The sequence below is a fragment of the Rana temporaria genome, chromosome 2, assembly GCF_905171775.1.
Source record: "Rana temporaria chromosome 2, aRanTem1.1, whole genome shotgun sequence".
Lineage (NCBI taxonomy): Eukaryota > Metazoa > Chordata > Amphibia > Anura > Ranidae > Rana > Rana temporaria.
In genome coordinates this window covers 420,776,176-420,800,210 of record NC_053490.1, presented here as the reverse complement: position 1 = coordinate 420,800,210, position 24,035 = coordinate 420,776,176, and the positions used below count along the sequence as shown (strand labels likewise).

The 24,035-nt window shown below is 41.9% G+C and overlaps 1 protein-coding gene across 1 annotated transcript; it reads right to left on the bottom strand.

Annotated features, from left to right (window-relative positions):
• Nucleotides 1-575: 575 nt before the first annotated feature.
• Nucleotides 576-22,150, bottom strand: RS1 (retinoschisin 1). The gene is made up of 7 exons (XM_040338210.1): nt 22,041-22,150; nt 17,070-17,138; nt 14,969-14,985; nt 11,588-11,675; nt 6,805-6,946; nt 2,538-2,733; nt 576-804 (listed from the first exon to the last, which is right to left on the bottom strand). Exons 1-7 carry the CDS (start codon nt 22,090-22,092, stop codon nt 652-654), a joined length of 717 nt encoding a protein of 238 aa, XP_040194144.1. The 5' UTR covers nt 22,093-22,150; the 3' UTR covers nt 576-651.
• Nucleotides 22,151-24,035: the final 1,885 nt, after the last annotated feature.

Below are 24,035 nucleotides of genomic sequence, written 5' to 3'. Positions count from 1 at the left end.
CTTGCCTTGGCCGGGCTGCGTTCATGTCATTCCCACGCATTTATTTATTATTTATTACACCCCATTCACACCTCCGCGACAAAACGCCCGACGCCGGCCGCTCGTGCCGCTGGAGGGGAGAATTCCCATTGCTGTCTATGAGATGGTTCACATCTCATAGACGCCGTACACCTGCGGCATGAAAAAAAGTCCCGGACCCTTTTTTTCAGGCGGCATTGGTGTTCGGCCATACAAAGCAATAGGAAGGATTTGTAAAAAAAAGTTACACTATTCACGGCAAAATACGCCGCGTACGCGGCATTACTTGTCGCGGAGGTGTGAATGCAGCCTAAAAGGCCCCACCAAAATCCTCAGCACCAGGCCCATGATGTTCTTAATCTGGCCCTGGTTGAGGCGAGAGATAACCAGGGAGTAAACTAGGAGCTTTGTGGTGTCATTGGTCAGGAGGAGGCGTATTTTGGACCCAAATTGAAGTTGTCATGTTACCAAAGTTGATGATACACAGCCTACAATGGTTTGGTATTTCAAATGAAGGTTTGCAGTATATTATAAGAACATTCAATTAATTTATGCAATGAGACATAAAGAAGATGCTTTAATTTTATGTTTCATGGTTCACAATTTTCATCCAAAACTCTTTTCGATTTTAATTTAAGCACATTTGCTCATACATTCCAATAACTCCATCCTTACAGCAATGCGAACATGCCAGCCTAGTGGGAGAATCCTGATGTAACGTGCAATCACTGGAGGGCGCAGGAAATTCTGTACGGTAGATGAGCGATCTGAGTTCCCATAAAACACCTGGTGAAAAATATGAAGGAAAGGTTACATAACAGCGGACATGACCGATGTCAGGACAGGGTTTGAGGTCAGGATTCTGTGCCGACCAGTCATGTTGGAACAGGGGCCATCCCCAAACTGTTCCCACAAAGTTGAGAGGATAAAATTGACCAAAATGTCTTATTCTGACACCTTGAAGCCCTGTACACACGACCGGTAAAAAGACCGCCGGGAATCCCGGGGGGGAAAACCAAGAACCTGCTCGGTAACTTTCCCCCTGTACACACCAGAGGTTTTCCCTTTGGGAAAATTGCAGTGAGAGCTTTGGTCGGGAATCCGGGCCGTGTGTATGCTCCAACGCAGTGTTTCTTATAGTGAAACTGCCGGGAAAAAGACCCCCGGGAATCGCGGCAGAAAAAAGAGAACGTGTTTTCCTGTTGGGAAAACTGGCATGGAGCATACACACGGCCAGTTTTCCCAGCCAAAAGCTGTCATGGCAGTTTTCCCAACTGGAACGTACAAGGCATAAGAGTTCCCTTTACTGGAACTAAGAGGCCAAGCCCAACCCCTGATAAACAACCCCACACCATAATCCCCCTCCACCAAATCATTTGGACCAGTGCACAAAGCAAATTCCCCAAAGACATGGGTCTTTGCATGAGTGTATGTTATTGTGGCCAGCCTATTCAGATAACCGGACATAGGGCGCCGGCTATCTGAATAACGGCAGCTGGTTGGCTGTGCGGAAGTGCCAGCGGCTCTGATATGCTTTCCAAATACAGCCCTTCAGCTCCCCGATGTCTTATCCAGGGAACGTAGGGGGGCTACGTCCCTTGGATAAGACTGACAGCCGCCTCAGCCAATCAGGTTCACTGATTCTGGTTATCAGTAACCTGATTGGCTGAAGCGTCATCGAGGGCGGCAGAAAACATCAAGGGACCCTGGAAGGAGGGTGGCGAACCCCAGAAAGGTAAGTGCCGGGTGGGGGGGCAATCTGACTGGCAGCATTTTACAGGGCACAGTTGGGACAATTAATGTGGGCACAGTGGGGACAATTGATGTGGGCACAGTGGGGACAATTGATGTGGGCACAGTGGGGGACAATTGATGTGGGCACAGTGGGGGACAATTGATGTGGGCACAGTGGGGACAATTGATGTGGGCACAGTGGGGACAATTGATGTGGGCACAGTGGCTACAATTGATGTGGGCACAGTGGCGACAATTGATGTGGGCACAGTGGCGACAATTGATGTGGGCACAGTGGCGACAATTGATGTGGGCACAGTGGTGACAATTGATGTGGGCACAGTGGCGACAATTGATGGCATGGCACAGTGGCTGCGTTTGATGGCACAGTGGCTGTGTTTGGCATGGCACAGTGGTGACAATTGATGGCACAGTGGTGACAATTGATGGCACAGTGGCGACAATTGATGGCACAGTGGCTGCGTTTGGCATGGCACAGTGGCGACAATTGATGGCACAGTGGCGACAATTGATGGCACAGTGGTGACAATTGATGGCATGGCACAGTGGCTGCATTTGATGGGCACAGTGGCTGCCTTTGATGGGCACAGTGAGGCTGAAATTGTCTTTTTTTTTTTTTATTTGTTTGCGCTCCCCCAAAAATTTTGAGCACCAGCCACCACTGCTTTGTAGTCTGTCTGTGGCGTCATACTTAAATAAATTAATACCCATTAAAAATAATTACTTATTACATGTTACCGTTGCCTAAAATAGTGAGAACTGACCCGATTGTTTCCAGTTTGGTCCTTGTAGTAAACCCAGTTCAATGAATCGTCCACTCTGTACTGCACACTGTACTTAGTTATCCATTCATCTGCATCACACCTTCCTTGTGACAAAATCCCAGAGATAACTTTTATTTCCTTCAGATCAATCTGTAGCCACTGACTATTGTCCTGGAATTTGGATAGCCAAGCACACCTTTTGGATAAAAAGCAATAAATACAGTTAATAAAATAAATCAATAAAAATAAACCATTTATACAATTTGGTGTCTTTTTATCAATAATGTTTAGCATTGTTATAGCCATCCAGAAAAATACCCGAAAGTGTCTAATGTGTTTATTTCCTATGATCATCCGCTCCATCTTGTGGTCATAATGCGGTATTTTCCTAAAACACCCCAATCAGGAAAATATTGAATTTTCGCCCCTAGATGGAGCCGACAAATGCGATTCTTTGCAGTGCGATTTGAGCCCATTCATTTTGTATGGGCTCAAATCACACCGAAAAGGTATTGGTATTGGCAAGAACTTCAGCACAAGTATCCGTAGTCGTACTCACCAAGAAAAAAAACCTTATCGGTGCAACCCTAAGATGAACCCCTTTCTTTGTGTTGCATGCTTCATATAGTGCAAGAAACAAGTGTATGCAGGAAGATATGGCATCTAATAAGGATTTCATAGTGCTGAATAAATCGACTTTTTAAAATCTAGATTCTGCGTGACTAATCCATTCAATGAACTGGTAGCAATGTCATATTGACCCCTAACTAGGTGAATTCCTTTTTGAAAAACCCTAAGTGGGTCCTCTCCCACCTCACCTGAAGGAAGCCAACCCTTTCCATCTTTGTCCCTTGCCCAGCAAGTGAATGGGGAAATAAATACGATTATTTATTATTACTGATAATGTATATTTTTCCACATTTTGACAGATTCACTCATTGTTAGGATTTACCTTTCAGAATTTTTTTTTTTAATGAAAAAAAAAAAACTGCTAATCCTGGTCTGAAGCCCTGTACACACGGCAGGAAAAACACAGTTTTTCCTGACGAGATTCTTGGCAAGATTCTTTTTCCGGCCGAGTGTACACACAGGCCATTCAAAAGAACCGCCGTTCTTTTGAATGGCACGAACGTGGTGATGTCATCGACTATGACGAGCATGCGCTCGTCCAGGGCCGCCATCAGGGGGGTACAGGCAGTACACCTGTAAGGGGCCCGGATGTTCCCAGGGGCCTGGAGGCCCACAGGGCCCCAGATGGCAACCCCCCATTTTTTTTATTTTTTTTTATAAAAATATATATATATATTTTAATATATTTCTATTTTATTTTTTATTAAAAGGGACAATTTTATTTTTTAGAGGTCCGGAGGTCCTCAGGGGCCCGGAGGCCCCCAGGGCCCCGGATGGCAACCCCCCCTTTTTTTAATTAATTTTTTATAAAAAAAAATATATATATTTTTTTTAATATATTTTAATTTTATTTTTTATTAAAGGGCCATTTTTTTTTTTTAGGGGTCCGGAGGTCCCCAGGGGCCCGTAGATTTCCAGGGCCCCGGATGACAACCCCCCTTTTTTATAAAAACAATCTTTTTTTTATATATTTTTTTATTTCTTTTATTTTTTATTTTTATTTATATATATTTTTTTTATAAATGTTTATTTTTTTTATTTATTTTTTTATTAAAGGGCCCAGAGGTTTTTTTTTTTTATTAAAGGGCCCCAGATTGCAACCCCCTTTAAAAAAAAAATATATATATATATATATATTTTATATATATTTTTTATTTATTTTTATTAAAGGGCCCCCCCGCTTCTCAAATGGCGGCAGCCCCCCCGCTTCTCAATTTCAGGCGGCAGCACCCCCGGTTCTCTGCTCCAGGAGGGCCCATGCCTGAAGCTGTGTAAGGGGCCCCATAATTCCTGATGGCGGCCCTGCGCTCGTCACATTCAATGCCATCATCGCCATCTTACTTCACCCTACCTATGCCTTGGAAGCTACCGCGCATGCGTCAAAGTCATTTCGAGCATGCGCGGGTTTCCATGGAGAGGTAAGTATACACACGCTCGGGACGCCGAGAAAATAGAGAGCAGGTTCTCTATTTTTCTCATCAAGATTCTGGGCAGTTTTCTTGATGAGAAACCACAAAGCCTCGTTCACACGCACGGTTTACTCGGCAAGAAAGCTCTGCCAGCAGTTTTCTTGCCGAGAAAACCGTGCACGTGTACTAGGCTTGACAGTACAGAGGTCTCAAGAGACCAGTTACAGAAGGTGATTTGTTGAAGTTGTAAACCCTGTAAAATCTCATCCCCAATATCTCTCATGCTCCAAAAAATCAGAAGTAACCCAGAAAACAGAAGAATGGCCTCTTTCAACTTATGTGACGTTTGAATATAAAAGTATGTCAACAATATTCTATACACTTAAATCTATTCCTAATGTCTACGCATATTTCTTAAATGAATCATTATGCTTTTATTTTCTCATACTTTTTCTAAAATGAATATGTCCTTCTTTCAGCATGTACCCTTAAATGTTTATGACGCCATTAGCTGAAAAAGGAAAAGGGGGTGTATCCTCAGCTGTACATTTCAATATCAAATTACATAGGCTATTCACAGCAGAGCAGTAAATTACAGCTAGAAAACCTGAAGGTGTAACCTTTAATGTGTTTTTACTTGTTATTAATTATTGCTTTTTATCCCAAACATAACATTTAAAGATAATATATAATAATAAAACCTTATATATTGCTTTTAAACTTAAAGTGAGCCTTTCAGTAGCTTTCCAAACACCATGAATAAAATGTTTACATGTCACAATATAGACATAGGAAAGAGTTGGCGCTTGCACCAGCCACAGTGTTTGTCCATTGACTAAAACAAGAAATAAAACATTGGGGGAATTTTGTGAGGAAGGAATAATTAAAAACATGTGACTATGATAAGTCCATATAGTCCAAAGTAAAAATACACTTTGAAGGTGGGGGTCTCCAAACGTTCTAAACAAAGGGCCCGTTTAATTTCCTTCAGACATTGGGGAGGCCATTGGAAGTAGAAAATGCCCCAGAGTCAATGTATATTGTAAAAAATGTCCCAGGCTTGGTGGTTATAGGAAAAAAAATTACATAGTGCCCGTGGTCAGTAGGAGGAGAAATTGTGCCCATCATTGGGGTCAATGGCAGGAATAGTACCCACTTCATTCGCTATTGCCACTCAACTGGGTGGGCTCATCGCGCAGTGCTCTGCGTCCCGAGCCCACTCTTTTTTGAAGCCTATTAGGCCGCGTACACACGATCAGTCCATCCGATGAGAATGGTCCGACGGACCGTTTTCATCGGTTCACTGCTGAAGCAGACTGATGGTCTGACACACCATCGTTTCCAAAACCGATCGGGTCAGAACGCGGTAAGGTAAAACACACGACGTGCTGAAAAAAACGAAGTTCAATGCTTCCAAGCATGCGTCAACTTGATTCTGAGCATGCGCGGGTTGGAACCGATGCTTTTGCGTACTAACCATCGGTTTTGACCTATCGGTCAGGCGTCTATCGGTTCGATTTTAAAGCAAGTTCTCTGTTTTGGGACCGAAGGACAACAGACCGATGGGTCGTACACGCGGTCGGTTTGGACCGATGAAACTGAACTTCAGTCCATTTTCATCGGTTTGGACCGACCGTGTGTACGCGGCCTCAGAGTCTCTGGCTCTAAGCACGTGCTTAAAAAAGAAAAACCCACATTGGAATCCGTGCGTCCAGAGCCTTTCATGTAGATTAGGGGGCCGGATGCATGGATGGGGGGGGGGCGGTGCCTTTGCACCCCTAACGGATGGGCCGCACTGATTGTACCTCTGATTCCTTCACTGAGTAACATCTTGATGGCTGCTTTTCATGACTAACTCTGTTAAGTGATAATATACAGTGAGCACTGAGTTACCAGGACAAATAATTCCTAGTTAGAAAGATTCAAGCAAATTGAATGCTGGTGCAGGGATGTACAATTTTGAGCTTTTAGGTTTCTTTATTTTTGGAAAAGGTTTACCATTTTCAAATAGTGACACCAAATATTTTACATTTTCTCTCACCTCTTGTCCTGTATCTCCAGCAGGTAATAAACTAATATAGTCCCTGAACTGTACAGTCCATAAGGAAAACTACCTAACCTACCCAAAGTAAAAATGAATTATACAAATCACATCAACCAAATTCACTTTTTTTTTTTTTTAACACAGTAAGGATACAAATATGTATTAAACATTTAAACTGTCTCACCCGAATCCTTGGCCATTGAGCCGGGCTTTGGTTGAGGTCCAGGAAGAATACCAGCCAGTGTACTGATCTTGGTTTGAGCAACTTATCTGATCTGGAGTAACAGCGCCTGATTCAAACCCCAGAGGCTTATGATATGGACATTCTGGAAAATAGGTTATATATAAACTGTATAGTATTAAGGACAAACATTTCATAATTTAATGCAATCCCCACAAGTTAAAGGGCCGTGTCTGTATCGTTAGCAGCAGGCAATCCGTTTTGTGGCAACACAATCACATTTATTTTCATTATTTTTTTTAATAAATGAGTAAATACTAAGGGGCAGATCCACAAAGAGAGCACGCCAGCGTACTTTCAAATCTCCCGCGTCGTATCTTTGGTTTGAATCCTGATTTTTTTTTGTCGTTCGTGAATCGGGATGGACGTAATTTACGTCCAGGTCAAAACCAATGACGTCCTTGCGACGTCATTTAGCGCAATGCACAGCGGGAAATTTAGGGACGGCGCATGCGCAGTTCGTTCGGCGCGGGGACGCGCTTCATTTAAATGAAACACGCCCCCCTACTTGCCGATTTAAATTAGGCACCCTTACGCCGCTAGAGACAGCACGGATGCTCTCCCTGGGGCTATGCAGCGGTCACTTCACCTGATGACTTTATCACTGCATAGTTAATTGGATTGCCCGCCATCATCTCAATAGGTGAACTCACCAACATATACCTGCACCAGCCTATTCAACTTTGTTGGGCAGATCTCCCTTATTTATTTTGTTGCCAGAAAGAGAGGACGTGAAGGCAAAATTACTTGGGAGCCCAGAGGTGAATACTAAACCAATAGAGGTTCTAATGTGATTAAAAGCATTATTTAATTTTTTATTAACAAACATGTCATACTTACCTGCTGTGATGGTGGGACTCTGTGCTATGTGAAAATTGCTGGTTTACGCCAGATTTTGGAGAGAAAGACATTAATTGCACAGCTGTGTCTTGGGCTTTTTAGTTTTGACCTGACATGGCTCAGAGCCCCACCCCACAGACAGGAAGTCTGTTCCTGGGAACCGGGTGGATTCCCAATCCCTCTGAGAGGAGTCAGAGACGCTGCATAGGTGCAGCTAGAGCATGCAGGTCTCCAGGAGGCAGATGTCGTTTGATGATTGAGCAGCAAGACGCTTATCAGGAGAAAGCTAGGTGTGAGCTTATCCCTAGGAAACTGTTTGTTCTGAGGAAGGCTAAACTGTTGGTTATGCAAGATGCAGAAATACTGTTGTGTTTGTGAACTTTTGTGCTTTTAAATAAAAGTGGGCTACCAGGCCCTTAAAAACTCAGTTCTGCAATGGCGTACTCACTGGAAAACGCACCTACCGCTGGAGTCTGATCACCCCAATCTTACACTGCTCAATGCAATGGTTTTGCACAAAGCAGGTGATCCTCGTCTGCTATGGTCGACTCCCTGGGTTCCTGACTCCTTCCCCCTGCCAAGTACCCTCATAGTAGGCGCTTACTTTGGGGACACTTGTGCAGGCCGGATTCTAAGCGGTGGTGCAGCCAAAGACTTCAGATAAGCATCTTTAGACCGTTTGTCAACAACCTTACAGGTTTAGGAGATATTCTTTATACCTACAGGTTAGCATTATTATAGGCTTACCTGTAGGTTAAAGTGGTAGTACAGAGTATACTACCACTTTAAGGCAGTCATGTGTCAAGAGAAGTTGCATGTGACTTAAGCTTCATGTACACAGGACGTTGTTCAACTGCTCCTGAACGATTTAACTTGACAGCTAGAAACCAGCGTTTAGCCACATTTAGACAGTTAAAATGAAAAACATCTGTAAACGAAACACTGCTAGCCGCGTTTAGCCACATTTAGCCGCGTTTGGTGCTTCAACTGCCTCTAAACACAGCTTCTGAACACATTTTTTTGGGTTCAAGAAAAAGCCTCTAAACACAACTGCCTAGAAATGACTATAAACGAACCAGTATACACGTACTGATAAGATTACATAGAGGAGGGTTCAGGAGCAGTTATAAAAAATGCCCAACTGCTTCTAAACGTCCATTTAGCAGCAGCAGTGTAAATGAGGCCTTACTGTCATGCCAGCAAGTTTCTTGAGCTGTAACACCTGATTCAGGACTATATTTTTCTTGTTATTCTGTATTTTGTAAGGTCACATATTTGATCTACATATAATTGAAACTAAACAAAATGTAAAAATACATGACAATTAATTAATGACGCAATAGCTACAAGTGTCATGTTACACATATACCACTGCATTTTGACAGTTGCTCCAACTATGTACTAAGTTGCAATTACTGGCTGTCATTTTGACAGCTGGTAATTGTTGACAATAGCAATGGGGGAGCAGCAGCGGGAGAGGAGCAGGATATAGAACATAGAACCTAGAAACTGTGTTAATGTTTATGTTGCATCTCCTACTTCTAAAATTCTCAGAAAAAGGATCACCTTTTAGATGGAGGTTACAGAGCCAGGAACTTCAATAAGGCTACAGGACCCTATGTTTTCAATCCACATTACATTGCTCCAGATTACTCCCCAGTTCTTAACTTTTTTTACAGTTTGCAAATCCTTTGGCTGCGGGTAAAATGCAGATAGATAGTGAACCAGGCAGCACTGAGCGTGAAGCAGTTAGAATTGCACAGAAGCAGCCAGAGTAATACCTACAAGTGCCTAGGCTGCAGCATCTTCACTTCACTGGACCCAGGAGCTGCATTTAGTTACAGGTAGTTATGCATTTGTGTTGCATCCTAAAAGGTATTAATGTAATTTGGGAAATAAAGATTTGGCTTTGAAAGGAGTAGTGGAAAGCAGTAGAGTAGGTGCCCTTTTTATAGGTGTATGGTAGGGGAAGAGGGGGGGGGGGGATGTGGTGCTGTCTAATCTTAATGTGTATTATACATTGCATAAATCAAGTATAATTGAATGAATAAAAATAAACATAAACATTGGGCTAGATTCAGGTAGAATTAGGCGGGCGTAACGTATCTCAGATACACTATGCCGCCGTAAGTTTGAGCAGCAAGTCCTGTATTCACAAAGAACTTGCGCTGAAACTTACAGCGGCACAGTGTAACTGGGCCGGCGTAAGCCCGCCTAATTCAAAATAGGCTGGTTGGGGGCGTGTTCTATGTAAAATACTAGTGACCCCACGTATTTGATGTTTTTAATGAACGGCGCATGCGCCGTCCGTGGACGTATCCCAGTGCGCATTCTCCAAATGACGTCGGCAAATCGTCATGCTTTCGACGTGAACGTAAATTACGGCCAGCCCCATTCACGGACGAGTTACTCAAACAACGTAAAATTTTCAAATTTCGACGCGGGAACGACGGCCATACTTAATATTGGCTGCGCCATGTTTTTGGTGGTTTATCTTTACGCCTGAAAACCCCTTACGTAAACGGCGTATCTTTACTGCGACGGCCGGGCGTACGTTCGTGAATCAGCGTATCTAGCTGATTTACATATTCTAGGCGTAAGTCAGCGTACACGCCCCTAGCGGCCAGCGTAAATATGGAGTTAAGATACGACGGCGTAGGAGACTTACGCCGGTCGTATCTTAGCAACATTTAAGCGTATCTCAGTTTGAGCATACGCTTAAAGTTGCGACGCCGGGGATTCGGACTTAAGACGGCGTATCTACTGATACGCTCGTCGTAAGTCTATGTGAATCTACCCCATTGTGTACTATCTTTTTAAGTTGCAAACCACATCTATAAATGCACAAAATAAATATTGTTGATTACAAACATAAATCACTTAACAAATTCTATTGATCAATGTGCTAATAGTGCAAAGGAAATAAATCCATATGGTAAAAAAAACTGTTCAATAGAGAATCTAAAAATCTCCACAATTTTTTTTCCACAGAAAATCAAAGTTCATAAATTCACATAAGTGATAGCATTCAAAGGGTGACTTGTGCTTGAGTGGATCATATCATCTGTGAAAATTAGGTGAAATATCCACGCGTACTCCCCCTTCAGGTCCACACTCACCAGAAAGATGTACCCTTGCAGGGTTAAACAGCATCGCAGTGGAATCAACTCTGTATCCAGTATTTTTCTCCTCATAGACAGTGAGAGAGAGAGAGAGACTTGTAAAGCGCAACACATGCGAACTGAATCGCCTCTGGGCGCTGTATCCATTTCATGGGTAAGGAACCCCTTGACCTCAGAAGAGATGGGTTTTAATCTTTCTCCTGAAGGCCAAGTGGTCCGACTCCAGTCGGATGGTAGTTGGTAGTGCATTCCACAGGCGAGGTCCCTGGACTGCAAATCTTCGATCTCCTTTGGACTTGTATCTGGCTTTGGGTATCTGGAGAAGGTTTTGATTGGTGGATCGCAGAATGCGATTGGGGTTATGGGCTTTTATTTTTTCGCTTAGATATTGGGGGGCGTTTTCTTGAATACACTTATGTATTAGGCAGAGTGCCTTGAAAGTGATTCTGTCTTTTACTGGCAACCAATGAAGGGATCTCAGTGAAGGTAAAACCAGTCAGTGGGTGCACTCACATGGGAATGAGTAAAGAAAAAGACATCTTCTCGTGTAAGTTCTTAAAACCAGATGTATTTAATAAATAAATAAAAAGCCCTTTTATAAGTGGTAAGTGATAATTCTGGCCCCGGCGACATAGCCAACAATAACCTGACAGAGGTTCTAACTCTTCCCAACCTATCCAAGAATAAAACAGTGTTTAGCCGTAGATTTAAATGGAACCATAAAGTAAATAATGCAAAAACTGGTACCAAGATATGGCACTCACCTGGCATGCATTCCAGTCCAGTTATTCTAGAAGATGGCACAGTTCCACTTCCTCCCTGGCAGTCACACTTGCAGGCCTTATTAGGCCACTGTGGAAACCAAACACATAAGGAATTTGAAGAATGTTTTCATATGCTTATTAATAAAATAAAATAAAATATTTTAGGATAATTGAGATGTGCCTATAGACATGAGTATTAGAAAAAACATTACTCAGCACCGATTTTTTAATAGCTTTGCTAGCTTTAGAGTCAAGGGTATTCTTATATTGATGTGGAGTATGAAAGAAGCCTGACTACCAACCAGATGTTCCCCTGTTGTTTTAATATAATATTTTGCAGTTGATTGTAGCCTAAACTTATTGGGTGAGGCCTAATGCCGCGTACACACGATCGTTTTTTCCGATGGAAAAAGTCCGTCCGTGTGTGTGCCCCATCTGACTTTTTCCGAGAAATTCCATCGGAGTTTAGAAATAGAACATGTTCTATTTTACTCTAAATTACTCCGATGTGCATTTGGTCGGGCAGAAGCCCGATTGTGTGTGCGCAGCATTAATGTCATCATACTCACCAAATACGGAAGGTGAGATGTTTCATGCTTGTCTCTCAACCCACATTGTAAATAAAGGATGTCGTTTTATGGTTTTACTCTATGTGGTCTGCTTCTGTTCTTCCATGTGATCTTTAAGAATTATTGGAAGTGGATCGTGGTTTTGTTCCTGCTGGTTTGATGCTATTAAAGCAGAGTGATATCTGGCCCACAAGCATAAGTTGAGTTGGCCACCCACTTGGCAATCTATTACACAAGCGCTAATAATCTCTTTGTATTCAGAGATCATGGAGTACTGGTAAGGGACTGCGATGCTCGTTGTGTGGGGCACCGGAAGAAGACAGTCTGCATGTGTCATTGGTCACATTGAAGGAAAGGATTTCAAAGAATTTCACTATTTGAATCATTCACAATCTCTATTTTATTGTTTGTGATCATTTTAATAATTAGTGGGAATGCTTTAATAAGCATTCCCAGTATTGATATTCGTTTTTTATTATTCTTAATTTTAATTTTATTCCGTACGTTTTTTGGCTCTGCGTAACTTCTGCATACTTTCAGCTATTGAGACCATTTAACTTTTAAAATGTTCGTCTCATTCAGCTTACGATGGGACTTCTTCAAGTTTTTTTGTACTATTTATACTTTTTAAAATATTAAGCTTTTAGACACTTTTTTTTAACATTGAAGTCAATGAGAACATCCTTTTTCCTGCTTCAAAACACACGTTCTGCCAAAAGTTTCAGCTCCTTCATACTTTCACTTACAGACACCAAACAAACTTTAAAGCGGTCACAAAATATTCAGCTATCCAAACATGACTTTTCAGATTGATATCTTTTACGGTTTTTGTGAAAACGCAATTTAAGTTTAGCGATTTTTTCAGAAAATGCAATCGGTTATAATGTAACCCTATGGAGCAGCTTTAGAGTGTGTCATGTGACCTTTACAGTGGAGATCTTTGAAAAAGAAAATGATCTTTAAAAAAAGGGCGAACAAATTGCTCTGACGCCCACAAGATCTACTTGTCATACACAATTTATATATCAAAACGTAGGTATGCTTGTCTGGTTTCAGGCAATGTGATCAGTTTTGTGATACGTATTTTAGTTTTAGTTCCAGGAGCTTCTAAAGGACAAGAGTCATGTTAAAAAGTCTAAAAAATGTTTCTGCAAAACACACAAAGACGCTCTTTTCTAAATCGCTGACATGGCCACATTTTTAAGTTTATCAACATAAATTTCATATCGATGCGTTCACAAGGGCCGTGTCTTTCAAACGGTGAAGTCGCTGTATCGATCGCATGTACGGTTGTGGATTTATTACGTTTTGTTTGAAGGCTTCGATAACTGATTTTGTGTGTGGATGAAAGCGTTTCTAATGGTATTTTGATTCCCTAAATAGCTTTCCTTACCTCAGTGCAGTCCTCCTCCCCCACCTCATGTGGAGAAAGCCTCTTGAGGGGGGAGGGGCGACCAGGCAAGTCAGGACACTCTCTATATTGCAGATAGAGAAAGGAGCTGTGTGATATTAGGCTTTATAAGTACTGAAGGAACACTGCTTGTATGTCCTAAAGATAGTGTAGTGGTTATGGTGAATGGCTTTTGTGCGGGCTCAGCAATTCAGCTATTCAGCATTCCCACTCGCATTTTCCTCAGGAAATGCATTGTCTAGTTCATTATATTATTTACCTATAGTTGATACAGTCATGTATTTTATGGAAGCGCACCTATTCTTTTTCTAAGCTGTAGTCGATTGGCTGCGGCGCTGATTAACCACTTGGAGCCCCGGCATTGTACATTGACGGCCACAAGGTGGCTCTACAATGCCGGGAGCACTTCTATTGACGTCCTTGGCTCCTCCGGCCACTGGGGGGCGGATGCGCGTGCCTGGCGGCCGCAATGTCTGCCAGGTACCCACGATCGGCCGTTACACAGACAAGGACGTGGATCTGTGTGTGTAAACACACAGATCCACGTCCTGTCAGGGAGAGGAGACCGATGCTGTGTCCCTTGTACATAGGCTGGGGGTTAGTCAGCCAGAACAGCTTACTGAGGAGGAACAGGAAGTGAGAAATTCAGACAAAGTAAAAAAAAACATTTAGAAGGGAAAACAAAAGAAAAGGTAAGTGAACCAACAATGCACTAGCTTAAAGGAACCTATTTAGAAGGTTCGGATACGTGGTGCTTCTAACACCACTTATCACAGTTAGGAACAGTAGAAGATAAGTCCAGTAGATGCATCTAAAACCACAAGGTAACCACACAAAATGCAACTGGCCACTGATTTGTGCTTAATAAACACTGTCATGGCAGATCAGGCAATAATCATCTTATCAGTTTTTTTAAGGTTGAGTCTTTATTTTTTAAAGATCCAGAAGTGTATTATCTATAGTTACAACAACCTATAATAAAATGTCACCTAGGTAGCTCCATTTCTTTTTACACACCATATCAGTAAAACCATCAAAGAACTTTGATCAAATTCAGTGTTGTGAAAGGATGTAAGTAAGTAAGTAATAATACTCGTTCTCACTGTAGGTGAGGCACTGCAAAGCTCAGAATTCTTATACAGAACTGCTTTGAGGGATACTAGTCAGCTACCACAGGGAGCAAGTCTAAACAGTTTGTATGGGCCTGTGTGTGCTCCAGTTTGGAGAAGGCATTGATCTAACTGTACACTGGCATTATACATAGATGGAATATTGATAAGCAAACACTACAAAGGTTTTGATGGCAGGTACAACTGAACAAAGTCTTGAAAACAAAGGTACGATTAGCAGTTGTTGAAATCATGAAATTATGTACAGGAAATAATAAATAACTGAACTTACCTCACTGCTGGATAACTCTAGGTATTTGGTGCATGAAAAAACAAAAGATTCAATATAGTTCAAATACATCTGCAATGGGAGAAATGTGTAGGTGACCATTGCTGATCCCCTTTAAAAATGCTGATTGCCTGAAGTAACATGCAACATGGAGCCTTGCAAGTCAGAATCCCTTAGGCCTTGTACACACGACCGAACATGTCTGCTGAAACTGGTCTGCGGACCAGTTTCAGCAGACATGTTCGGTCGTCTGTACGGGCGACCGGACCGGATTCCTGGCCGAGCGGACAGGTTTCCAGCGGACAAATGTTTCTTAGCATGCTAAGAAACATGTCCTCTGGAAGCCTGTTCGTCGGACATGTTAGGCAGTCTGTATGACTCACCGGGTATGACTCACAGGGTCGCGCACGTCGCCGCGTCATCGTCGCGGCCACGTCACCGCATATCCTGTCCGCGCGGATTTCTGTTTGATGGTGTGTACAACCATCAGACAGAAATCTCCGAGCGGACATGTCCGATGAAAACGGTCCGACGGACCGTTTTCATCGGACTGTCCGCTCATCTGTACGGGGCCTCACTTGCATTGTTGTTCTAGCTCAATGATGCAAAAAGTATTGAAGCCATGTGATAAGAATATGGGTGAGGTGACTTTTAGAGGAATCAATGGTAGCCTGTAAAAGGCTAAAAGTTTACATACATTTTTCTTTTAAAAATAAAATAATTCAAATTTAGCTTGACACTCTGACGCAATTGCCAACTTGCCAATTCAAATACTGGCAGAAACGAATTACACAAATTCTGGGGAAAGTTTAATTACAGACTGCACATACTGTACTAAACCTACATATCCACTGGACATAAAATGCAACTCTTTAGGTACAGTGGAACCTTGGTTTACGAGTAACAAGGTTAACAAGCGTTTTTTAAAAGACGAGCAACTTTAAAAAAAAATCCTGACTCTTGTGTGTTGTCTCGCAAAACAAGCAAAATTCAAGCTAATGGTGTGTGCAGTACCGCATTTGGTCAGAGGAGCCGCAGAGCCGTTCAAAGCCTTTCGGAAATACTTGGAAACGATCGTAAATACTCCATTCTCAAGTGTTTCCGAGCCTTTCCGAGGGTTTCCAAGATCAGGCGAGTGGTCCCCGAGTATTTCTGAGTCACTCCGGCACCCCACCTCTGGCCACATGCGGTATTGCATGCCATAGTAGTCAATGCGGAACTAATTATCTTAGTTTCCATTGACTTCTATGGGGAAACTCGCTTTGATATGCGAGTGCTTTGGATTACAAGCATTCTCATGGAACGGATTATGCTTGTAATCCAAGGTCCCACTGTATAATAGTTCTCCCAGTCCAATATTCATATGTGTGTGTGGTTTAGGTGTTCAAACTTTATTGGCTTTGGGTGTTCAGACTTCACTGACTTGATGCTTGTTCTGGGCAGATGACTAGGCAACTCTCATTTTCCAAGAAAGGTCAAAAAAAGACAGCCATTGTATTTCTTCTTATACTGGTTCTTGTTTATCTGGATGTTTTTTTTTTATTCGTATGCTTAAAGCGGGGGTTCACCCGAAAAAAATATGTGAACATTAGATTGTGGCTAATTACGGGAAGCAAAATCAGGTGTTTTTTTATAAATCAATGCAGTACTTACCGTTTTAGAGATAGATGTTCTCCGCCGCTTCCGGGTATGGTCTTCGGGACTGGGCGTTCCTAGATTGTAAGCCTTTCCGACGGTCGCATACAGCGCGTCACGAGTTGCCGAACGTCGGTGCGGCTCTATACGGCGCCTGCGCACCGACGTTCGGCTACTTTCGGAAACTCGGAAGGCTGTCAATCAAATAGGAACGCCCAGTCCCGCAGCCCATACCCGGAAGCCACGGAGAACATCTATCTCTAAAACGGTAAGTACTGCATTGATTTATAAAAAAAACACCCGATTCTGCTTCCAGTAATTAGCCTCAATCTAATGTTAAAAATAGATTTTTTTTGGGTGAACCTCCACTTTAATAAACCTAAATTTTAAATTGTAATGGTACTTTCCTTCAATAAGGTTCATACATTCACTGCCTGTACTAAAAAATACATTCATGATAACCGCAGACCTTTTGTCGATGTGTCATTCTCATCGTCAGCTGATGAAGTCTCATCTCCAGCTTTGCCACTTTCAACAACTGTAACATAAAAGGTAGTATGGGCTGAAGTATCAAATAAGATGCCATTATGGCAAAGCATCAGCAGGGGATTTCAGTATATTGTTATAAAGAGCATACACTACAGGGTTTCTGTACACTGGATACAATTAGGTATGCTCTTCTAAATGTGCCTTTTCCTGTTTTATTCTCTACCATTAAGGTGCAGAAGAAATGTATATAATGGCTGATATTACTCACGAGTGTATGAAGCTACAAACTCAGTGATTGGACTTCAGCCTCATAGAACATAGCACAACATTAATCTTTAATGGAAACTCTGACATGATATTGCATTTTTTTTTCATTACATACAATACCCTTTCAAGCAACTTCATAATGAGGTGCATTTATCATATGTTGTAATGACCATAGTTTCATGTGTAAATTGGAAGATTCTGTTAACGATCTCCCCAGCTGCAGTTCATTTTTATAGAAATAATTCTGCATATTTTTGCTCTGTCAATTGAATATTGGTGATGTAGAAAGAAGCAAGTCATCTATATTTTAGTCTTGTGCTTTTTCTACTAGCTCCAGCATTAAAATATGGGGAAATCTGCTACAACTGCTGTCGACACGAGGCTAATGAAGTGTCCCCATGGGATTTATCCCGCCCAACTGCCTCCTCATTTCCTGCCTACAGTATATTGTCTTTATGATCAACATCTTTAATTAATTTAGTATAAGAAAAGTACAGAATCAATTCCCGTTCTGCCCCAGTAATAATGGATTTTGGGACAGTCAAGGCAGGTGAATCGTAAATCTCCCCATCAAAGAAACAGCAAGAAAAACCTGGCACTGCATCAAAAACTAAGAAAAAAAATTGGTTTTAGATGCTATTAATTTACACTTAATACTATTTAAACAAATTGAAATATCTTTAGATATTATCTCAGATGCTCTGTTATTCCCCAGGTTAGCAGATACATTCTGAGCTTTGCTGCTGTCCCATTCTGCAATGGAGAAAAGAGATATACTGCTGTCAAATTGCACAGACTGTAATTATTTTTCATTTATTTTTAAGTTGTTTATAGTATAGTTAACATTTCTATGTAGCAAGATTCATCCTGCTGAGATACCAGCTTTAAGTGAAAAGTAGGTACTCTTTAATGCCCATCACTCCATCAATACCTACCCTGACTTCCTTCATTCACAGGCTGTTCCATTAAGCCATGGGGAGTAAAGCATGTATAAGCTTTAAGGTTATCCAGTCGCAGTTACCAAAGAGAGCTTGTGGGCAGAGTTATGCCACGTACACACGCTCCGAATTTCTGAATTTCTGACAACAATTGTTCGATGGGAGCTTGTTGTCGGAAATTCCGACCGTGTGTAGGCTCCATTGGACACTTGCTGTCGGGATTTCCGACAATAAAAATTTGAGAGCCGGTTCTCAAATTTTCCGACAACAAAATCCGTTTGTGTGTGGACAATTATGACGCACAAAATTCCACGCATGCTCTGAATCAAGTACGAGACGGAAGTACTCGGTCTGGTAAAACTAGCGTTCGTAATGGAGATAGCACATTCGTCACCCTGTAACGAACTGAAAAGCACAAGGCTAAAAAGCAGGAATCGTCTCTCACCAAACTTCTACTAACATGACTAGTATTGAACTTCCCTTTAATAGTGCCGTCGTACGTCTTGTACGTCACCACATTCTTGCGTTCTGAATTTCCGACAACATTTGTGCGACCGTGGGTAAGCACACTGACATCCCTTGGAAAAAAATCCACAGTTTTGTTGTTGGAATTTCCAATCGTCTGTATGTGGCATTAGAGTTTGGGCCAGCTGGCAGCCATGTGTCTGAGTGTGGCTTCTCATTTGATGTCAGCTTGAACCTGTTCTCTCATATAGAGCTTGCCAGGATACAGCCTAGAGAAGATGAACTTGTAATAAATAACCCCTGTAGTGAGCGTTGGATTTGGACTGAGTAAGCCATGAAAGATTGAGTAAGATTAAAGGAAAAGTAGGACTAAAGCCCTTTTGGCCCTACTTTTCTTGTGGGTCACAGGAGTGCACTCCTGTGATCTGTATTCATCCGACAGTGGGCTAAAGTCCACTGCTGGCTCACTTCATCCAGTACAGGCTCTGGAGCGATCCCGTCTTTAATGTCCGCTTGGCGATCCCGCCGGAAGGGTAGAGGGTTCCTGTCAAAACTAGGTGCCAGTTCCCCCCACCAAATAAAGTGAAAAAACTTAAAGAGGAGGGGGGAGGAGACAGACAAGCGGAACTTCCCATTTTCGGTAAAGTTTTGCTTTAACGCATGCTAAATATCTATGTGCATAATTGCAACACATGTGTGAATGTCTGAGAAAACGACATAAACAATCTAAGTGCCTGTTGGGAGTTTAAAGTGGTTGTAAACCCTTAGGCCGCACACAAATGGTCATTCCAAACCGATGAGAATGGACCGAAGTTCAGTTTCATCGGTCCAAACTGACCGTGTGTATGGCCCATCGATCTGTTGTCCTTCGGACCAAAATTTTAAAACTTGCTTTAAAATCGAACCGATGGACCGCTGACCGATCGGTCCAAACCGATGGTTAGTACACAAAAGCATTGGTTCAAAACCCGCGCATCCTCAGAATCAAGTTGACGCATGCTTAGAAGCATTGAACTTCGTTTTTTTCAGCACGTCGTGTGTTTTACGTCACCGCGTTCTGACCCGATCGGATTTTGAACTGATGGTGTGTACGCACATCAGACCATCAGGCCACTTCAGCGGTGAACCGATGGAAACGGTCCGTCGGACCATTCTCATCCGTTTGGAACGACCGTGTGTACGCGGCCTTACAGACCACTTGGCCCTACAGGTAAGCCTAGATTAAGGCTTACCTGTAGGTGCAAGAAATATCTCCTTAACCTACACAGAAAAGACTGCACCGATGTCTATGGCGCATGTGCGCTGTAGACAACGGCGCAGGAGCAATGAGCGTGTTGTTAATGAATGGGACCATGCCGTCCCTGACGCCTCACACGTGCATGCGCAGGAGTGAGGTCATCGCTGCTCCGGCCAGTCACAGCGCCGGAGCAGCGATACCCGGAAGTCACTCCGGGTATCTTTGCGGCTGCGGAGGAGAGGAACGAGGTTCGCTGCGGGGTCTTCGATCTCAGGTAAGTAATTCATAAAAAGGCAAGTATGCTATGCATACTAGCTCATTATGCCTTTTTCTTGCAGGTTTTTTTAGGAAGAATTTCAGAGGGTTTACTTCCTCTTTAAGCTAAGGTGTAGGCACTACCTAATAATTGTGTCACTGGGTTGTTCATAAGACAACCTGTACTCCCTTACAAAAAATATGAGGTCCAAGATCGGACCTCTAGAAAAGCAACCAGATTTATATTTGTTTTGTTTATGCTTCTAATTGTTACAGATTCCTAAAATAGAAGAAAGGTGCAATGTATATATCTTATTTAATTACAGTGGGATCTATAAGTATTAACCTTTAAGTAATCATTTGAGTTACTCCTAAGTGAATTGAAAAAGTCAAAAGCATCCAGGGTCATTTAGGTTCAGTGTTCTATGGGCTACGTCAATGGCTTACACTATAAGTAGATTGTACATTCTAACTCCTTCCTTGGCAGCATGTGGTTTTACCTTTTTTTTATACTACAATGTTTTAAGCTTGGCTTTAGAGGCTCTTGACAAATGTCTCAGTTGATTATTTTTTCCTTGAAATGTTTAAACAAGTAGGTGAATGCATACATGCTTTTTACTGTTTCCAATGCAGATCATTAATGATATAGTATATGCAATATTTTCTTACATGGAATAATTATTGTCATTAGAATGCCTGTTTGCAATTTACTCGGAAATAAATTTGGCGATTGCTATAACAGGGGTCAACAACCTGTTCAAATGCCAATTTGTAATCTTTAAAATGAGCCCATGAGATAGGGTGACATTGCAGGAGCATAACTAGAAAACAGTTGTCTCCTTCAAAACAACTTTGAATTGACACAAACAATGTATATAAATGAAATGATTGAGTTTAGATCTACTTGAAGGTATTTGGTCTTTGGGCAAACACATGGTCCAATTTTGCCTTTTACAAATTATGTCATAGTGGGTATAGCTGTCTTTAAATGCTGAGCATTATGATATTAGAAAACGTTGTTATGCCAAAGCTCTATAATTAACAAACATAAGGGGACAGCAAACATTTTAACTAAACTGGTCTTTTAAAATCTGTTATATCCTTTAGAAACTCAATAAATTACTAGTGGTTAAAAACAAGTGGTGGTTTGGTTAACTTTCTCTAGATATTCAAATGATATTGCATGGATGATATATTACATATTCACTCACTGTCTTTTCAGAAAACATTGCGGCTTATTTACAGTATTAGTTCCTTGACAGTTTCAATGGTTTATATAAACTATTAATGAGTTTTCCTAATCAAAGATAGGTCTCTGGGTTCCTTGAATTGGCTCCTAAGCTTGTCTATGCATCTCAATGCTGTCTTTAGCTGCATTGCTTCTTGCTGTAATGAGAGTGAGCGGTGAATATACTAGTAACACAGTTATGACCTACAATTCAATTTGTAATTTTTAAGACTTTCTTTTCATTGTGAAGCTAAGACGTGCATTTTTTTTTCTGGAAAATAAATATAGCTATGTTTTAAATTACATTTCTTACTTTTTACCATTGCTGACTGTGTAACAGCAAAAGTAGGGTCCTGGGAATTTCCCATCTACATTATAATATGTGGATTACATTGCAGTTCCAGATTTAATTTCATGCAGTGCACAACAATAACTTCCCAGAAGACCAAAAAGCTGGGCTAGTCTTTTCTTACAAAGATGAAAGATCTCTTCTCTGGCACCTCATGATGCCTCCCATAATTATTAATCATCCCAAATACATTTTTAGCAAGTGATTCTTACCTGCCAACCAAAACAGCACAAAGAGAAATGGAGTTCTTCTATGAAGAAACATGTTTTCCAGCCACAGGAAGGTGTACGTTGCACAGAGCAGTCCAGCACTGTAGGAAGATTAACCTAATCCATCCCTCATTAAGCATCTTATTCCTTTCTTAGCAAACCGTGTAGAGTCATCAAATCATTGGACACATTACTATCATTTACAGGCTGAACTGGAGCAAAACATTACCTACCTATCTCAAAGAGATCAATTTCAGCTGAGGCTTAACAATAAAAATTAGGAGTAGGTCACAAATTCACAGTGCAATTCAATGCCCTGTCAACATCAACAGGTTTTATCTATGCACATCTGAACAAACACGTCCTTATATACAAGCTGTAACTTTGACTACTTTAACTACTGTTGCCTCAAAAGCCCCACTTTGGGGGATTCTCCATTTTTTCCTGTTTACCAGGGGTGTTGGCAACCACTAGAGACCATATTACCAAAAATGTCCCATTCATACTGGTGTAAACAACTAGGGCACAAAAAGCCAGACTGTCCATTGAATCCAGCCAGGCAGTCACAGTCATGGAGACAGCCAGCAAGGGGAAACCCCCGCACATCCATGCAAGCGGCCCACTGCGTTGAGGAGGAAGAACATTGGGGCGTCCTGCACGAGGCAGATCCAATACAAGCAGCTAATCGGGACAACAGGCAACAACACAGGCAGACTGTTTGGGTCAATGGAAAGGTAGCCAATGGCCTACGTGATACTGGCGCCACCATAACCCTACTACAGAAGAACCTCACCCCAGAGAGCCAACACACCGGAGACACTGTAGCCGTAAGAGTAGCGGGAGGCACCGTCTTCCGGCTACCCGTTGCCCATGTTCACCTGGATTGGGGGGTTGGTTCGGGACACATGAATGTGGGGATGATAAAGGATTTGCCAATGGATGTACTACTGGGGAATGATTTGGCCCCCCCTCGTTTCTGCTTACGCCCAGGTTTTGCCTTACCTCTCCCAAGAGCATCAGCAACAAGTTTTGGGAGCCATTGAGAGAGCAAAGCAAGTGACTGTTCAAGAACTGAATTCCATTATTCGCCCTGCAACCTTACAACTTCACCATCAGCTACCGACCCGGTAAGCAAAATGGCAATGCTGATGGGTTGTCCAGGCATTAGAGGAATGGAACTATGGACTAACTTCGGAGTCAACCTGTCTGGGGTCTCCTCCTGTGTTAGTCTCCTGCCAAAAGGGGAGAGATGTAATGGGAGGGCCCGTGGAACCCAGAAGCTCTTAGAAAGTATGAGCCAAAAAATAATGGACATTCAGAATATGTCTTGGATTGCTTTAAAACGGTTCTGTAATTTTTATCCACAATATCTCCCAGGATATATGCCATTTTAGAAGAGTGACCCATTCATAATGTTGAGACACATACTTTTAGATGCTAATGTCACCAACTCCAGCCCACCTGATTTCTTATTTCTTCCTGCTCTTGAGTCTCCTTGGTTTGGATAGAATATAATGTGCTGTAATAAGTCTGAAAGGCCTCTGCGATTTCGGAGGTTTTATATTTCATCTGCCCTGCCTGATTTTTTATTTTTTCAATATAATTTATGTTTTTTTTTTCCTTAGATACTCTGGCTAGATATTTCCCTGGTTTGTTTCCCCACTTATATCTTTCTTTTGCAACATTTTTAATATATTCCTGGTTTCAAGTTTCATTATGTCTCTGAGCTGGGCCCTCTTTATTACTATTTTCTGGTAAACCTCATTTTCTCCTCGTTCTTTGTGTTTTTGTTCAAGTTCATTTAACTCCGCTGGTATTTTTTTCATATTTGCCTCTCTTGCCTTCTTTTTCCCCGCCCCTATAGAGATGAACTTTTCCCTAATGTACGCCTTGTGGGCTTCCCATATTGTAGCTACCCTCACATCTGGTGTATTGTTTATCGTAAAGTAATGCTCCAGCTCTTTTTTTACTACATTGCTTACTTCTGTATCATCTATA